This window comes from Pinus tabuliformis, chromosome 1_2, assembly GCF_031772625.1.
Source record: "Pinus tabuliformis cultivar Carrire ecotype Pingquan chromosome 1_2, CPIR1, whole genome shotgun sequence".
In the NCBI taxonomy this organism is placed as follows: Eukaryota; Viridiplantae; Streptophyta; class Pinopsida; order Pinales; family Pinaceae; genus Pinus; species Pinus tabuliformis.
Window position 1 is genome coordinate 638,831,716 of NC_142298.1, and position 4,890 is coordinate 638,836,605.

The 4,890-nt window shown below is 44.8% G+C and overlaps 1 protein-coding gene across 1 annotated transcript; it reads left to right on the forward strand.

Moving 5' to 3' along the window:
- The first annotated feature begins 305 nt into the window (after positions 1–305).
- On the forward strand, positions 306–4,560 carry LOC149207268 (uncharacterized). The gene is made up of 4 exons (XM_089397988.1): positions 306–600; positions 1,385–2,517; positions 2,884–3,828; positions 4,105–4,560. The coding sequence occupies exons 1-4, from the start codon at positions 306–308 to the stop codon at positions 4,558–4,560; spliced, it is 2,829 nt and encodes a 942-aa protein (XP_089254114.1).
- The last annotated feature ends 330 nt before the right edge of the window (positions 4,561–4,890 follow it).

The window sequence follows — 4,890 nt, forward strand, 5'->3', positions numbered from 1 at the left end:
CAGACAAATAAAGAGCGAGGCGGAGAGGCATCGCTCGGCTCTCCTTAGGACAGCCCCTCCAGGCCTTCGTATGCAGATATAATAAAGAAGAAAAAATTGCCAGATCCTTCAGACTCCTCAGATGAAGAGACCTATGAGAGACCCTCAAAGAAAGTAGGTAGGAAGACCCACAAAGCAGCCAGGGAGGAGGATGCAGAGCGTCTCAAAATGCAAGGAAGCCAGTCCACAATAGAGATGACTATAGGAAGAAATACTAGAGGAAGATCCATCAAGGGAGGAATCCCAAATCCCTCGCCAGGTAAATAATGCGTATAGTCTCTTGGAACTGTAGAGGCCTGGGGACCCAACCAAAAATTGAAGCCGTCAAAGATCTGATGAAAATAGAACCCTCAGACATCCTCTTGCTCCAAGAGACCAAAATCGATGGGCAAGCCCTCAAGGATATCAGCAAATCTAAATGGAAGAAGAACGAAGGCATAGCAGTCAGCTCAAGGGGAACCTCGGGGGGCATTGCAACTCTCTGGTCGGAAGATCAGTTCCACCTGTCAAACTCCCATGAGACCCAACACTGGATCTTCACGGAGCTCAAGCATTTAGAAAGTAAGTTAACTATAGCTTTATTCAATTTATATGTTCCTGTAAATTATGTAGAAAAATGAGACTGTTGGAATACTGTTTCGGCCTTCTTAGATCAACACTCCCTAAATAACATTGTCTTGGGAGGAGATCTCAACTTAGTCATGAAGCCAAAAGAAAAAAGGGGGGGAAACAGCAGTAGAGATCAGTTGCTCCCATTGGTAGAGGAAATAATGCAGCAGAGGGATCTACTTGATTTTGCCCCGGTGAGAGGCAAATATACTTGGACCAATAACAGATCTGGGTCTGACCACATCGCTGCCCGACTGGACAAATTTCTAATTCAAAGTTCCCTGCTGATGGAAAATCTTCTCATATCAACAAAAATTCTACCCAAGCTCTCCTCGGATCACAAGCCAATCCAACTCCTTTTGGCTCCTGAAGAAGATCTTGGCCCCATTCCCTTTAAATTCAGTCCTCTTTGGATTGAAAAAATAGGGTCATGGACACGATCCAATCAGCTTGGGATATCCCCATCAACGGATCCCCAAGTTTTGTTTGGGAGCAAAAATTAAAAGCCACCAAAAAAGCTCTAAAAGAGTGGCTAAGGAAACTCCATAACCCCACCACCCAGTAGAGAAAATTCGATGTTCAGCAGTTGGAAACCTTGCAAATAGATATGGAAGGGCTCCACATTACCCCGGAAATTTTAGATAAAGAAGCAGCCTTTCAAAGAAACATCACCAATCTTGCAGAAGGGAAGAAGAGCACTGGAGACTTAAATCTCGCAGCCTCTGGCTAAAGGCAGGAGACCGAAATATTGCCTTTTTCCACCGACAATACAAAGCCCGCCTATCTCGGAATCATATCACTGAGATTAAAAATGATGAAGGGCAGGTTTATAATAAATTCAACCAAATAAAAATTGCAGCTGAAAATCATTTCAAAAACCTATATGGCACAAGGCATGAAGGAAGCAAAGAAGACATTGAGGATCTTCTCTCTCATATTCCCCACCTCATCACCCATGAAGACAATCAGGCTTTACTGAAACCAGTTTCTGAAGAAGAAATCATCAAGGTTATTTGGGCAATGGAACCAGATAAGGCCCCTGGGCCAGACAGTTTCACAATACATTTCTTCAAAGTCTGCTGGGACATCATCAAAATAGACTTGCTGAAAATGATACAAGGTTTCTTTGGGAAAGCCAAGATTGGGGGAGGCACCAACTCCACCTTTCTCGCTCTAATACCAAAAGAGGCCAACCCAGAAACATTCAGCAGGTTTAGGCCCATCTCCCTATGCAATGCCTCCTATAAAATTCTGTCCAAGATTCTGGCAAACAGAATTAAACCCCTTCTGGACAAACTGATATCCAATGCCCAAGGGGGGTTTGTCAAAGGCAGACATATCTTGGACAATATCATCCAAGTGCAGGAAGCTATCCATTCCAGCAATCAGAGGAAAGAGAAGGGGATGCTGATCAAGCTTGATATGGCTAACGCATTCGATAGAGTCAACCATTCCTTTCTTCTCCAAGTCCTACGATCCTTTGGCTTTCCTCCTCAGTTCATCAATCTTATCAAAGCTTGCATCTCATGCCCCTGGATTTCCCCCATGGTTAATGGACGCCCAACATCCTTCTTTCAAGCTCAGCGCGGATTAAGGCAAGGTTGTCCACTCTCACCTTTCTTGTACATTCTCATGGCAGATTCTCTTAGCAGGAAGCTGGCTGCGGAAATGAACACAGGAGAACTCCCAGGAATCCGAATCGCAAATGATCTAAACCCAATAAATCATGCTTTATTTGCAGATGACTCCATTCTTCTAGGAGGAGCCTCTACTAGAATCGCAGCCAATTTTAATGCTGTTTTAAAATGTTACTGTAGAGCTTCAGGAGCTGTTATAAATGACAAAAAGAGCTCGATCTTCGGATGGAATGTGAGCCAACATAATCTCAATAATATAGCCCAGATCCTTGGATTTGAGTGCTTCGCTCAATGGGACAGCATCAAATATCTCGGCTTACCCCTCACAACCGGAGTCAATAATAGATCTTTGTGGCATGGCATCACAAGCAAAATTAAAGACAAGATCACTTCCTGGTGAGTTTATTGGCTAACCAAGGGAGGGAAATTTATCCTTCTTAAATCCGTCTTATCTGCTCTTCCCATTTATCAAGCCTCCTTTCTTTTGGCCCCGAAACACATTACAGAACAGATCTCCTGTCTTCTACGAGACTTTCTCTGGAAAGGAGGCAGAGGCAACCACAATAAAATTCATTTGGCAAACTGGGAACTAGTCAAGCGGCCAACTCTCGACGGTGGGCTCCAGATCAGAGATCCTGCTCTTTCTAATCTGCTACTTGGATGCAAGCTTCTGTGGAAAATATACTCAGATCCTACACATCAGGTCAGTGAAACGTTCATCTCAAAATATGCGCAGGGGATCTCCCTCAGGCACCTGTCAGCAAATAATACTTCAGCAGGCACTCTCACCTGGAATCTCTGCAGGAAAAGCATAAGCAGCTTCAGTAAACATCTATACCGCATCCCGGGTAATGGGGAGAAGACCCTTCTCTGGAAAGATCGCATCATGAACAACCCTCCTCTTAACTCCCATGCAGAAATCCGGGACATCAGAAACTGGCTTCACGATGCAGGAATAAGAAAGTTGAATGATATCTCTGAGTGGGACAGCAAAGGAAATTGGATCGAATGGGCGATCCCTCCAGTGCCAGCGCAATTTCAACACCAAACTGAAATTCTCAAATCACTGCTCTTAAATGCAGCGCCGATACATCGCAATATCGCTGACAGATGGGGGTGGGGTGAAACTGGGTTTTATACGCCATCTTTGGGTTACTCTACCCTGCAGATCAAAAAAGACAGACTGAGAACGCCATCGTTCTGGAAACAGGTATGGAGTGCCAAGGGACTTCCCAAAGTCAATTTCTTCTTTTGGACCCTCATTCAGAATAAACAGCTCACAGGGGACAACTTGGCAAAACGAAACTTTGTTGGGCCTCATAGATGTGCAATGTGCAGAAACTCAGGAGAAACAGCCTCCCACCTGTTTATTGACTGCGTTTTTGCCAAAGAAGTTTGGACATTAACCCTTCTTGGTCTGCCCGTCTCCCCGCCCCATCACAGCTCCATTGCTGTTCTCTTTTCTGAATGGCTTCATCACTATCCTCATCCCATTCCAAATAAATCCTTGTGGCTTCACATATGGCTTTCCATTCCTAAATTTGTAAGCTGGGAAATTTGGCTGGCCCGGAATGATTTAATTTTCAACAATTCCTCTCTCTCTCCTGCTAAATCCGCCTCAATTGTTAAAGCCCTCCTCATAGAATCAGTCCTCCAGCACTCCCATTTCTCTGACTCCTCCCTTCTCCCCTATGAAAAGGCTTGGCTGAACCTCCACAGCCCTCATCCCTCTTGAAAAGTCCTCTCCCTTCCCCCTCCCCTCCCCTCTCCTTCATGGAAAATCAGAGAATCTGAAGCAGCTTTCCAAAACTGGTGGAAGATGCAAAACACAACTTCAATCTTCTTTGACGGAGCCTCCAAAGGAAATCCGGGGGCTGCGGGAGCTGGTGGAGTCATATACTTCGCAGACAATCTCAGAAAGGTCCATTTCTGCTGGGGGCTTGGCATTTCCACAAACAATCAGGCAGAGCTTCTCGCCCTCACAAAAGCCTGCCAAATAGTTCGGGATAAAGGCATCAAAGACTGGCAAGCATTCGGAGACTCCGAAATCCTCATTAGGAAGATCAATTCAGATGACCAGTTCAGCAATGCAATCCTCAATAAGTCTCTGAATAGGCTGAAGCTAATCCTGCAAGACTTCACCTCCTACAAAATTTATCACATCCTCAGAAGTCTGAATAGGGAGGCAGACGAAATGGCAAACAAAGGTTGCCTATTAGAACCGGGAACTCTAAACTACAATGGAAACAGCGCTAATTCATATAGCATATCTTAGCTAAAGGGCAGATCAGAATAAGAAGCAGAAAGCAAGGATCATACCACACTGAACATGCATGAGAGGAATAAGACTGATATTTTCGGCACATCATCTGTAACAGGGCTCAGCAAGAGGTGTACAGGTAAAATTTGGGGAACTTTCTCCTTAGCAAATACATTCTCACAGGGAAGTAGCAGCTTGAAAAAGATGGAGGCCTGCAAATTATTTCGGAACAGAGGAGCCCCTTTTTGCAAATGCCAAGTCTTTCCTCCATCGAATCTGAAGGCGGCATATGCATCTCACCTCAACAATCAGTTGGACTTTGTCGACACCCACTATGATGACGTT

Coding starts and splice junctions, on each gene's coding strand:
- LOC149207268 (XM_089397988.1), top strand. CDS start 306: ATGCGTATAGTCTCTTGGAACTGTAGAGGCCTGGGGACCCAACCAAAA. Junction 2,518..2,883: donor GCTCGATCTTCGGATGGAAT/GTGAGCCAACAT, acceptor GAACTAGTCAAG/CGGCCAACTCTCGACGGTGG. Junction 3,829..4,104: donor GGCTTTCCATTCCTAAATTT/GTAAGCTGGGAA, acceptor AACTGGTGGAAG/ATGCAAAACACAACTTCAAT.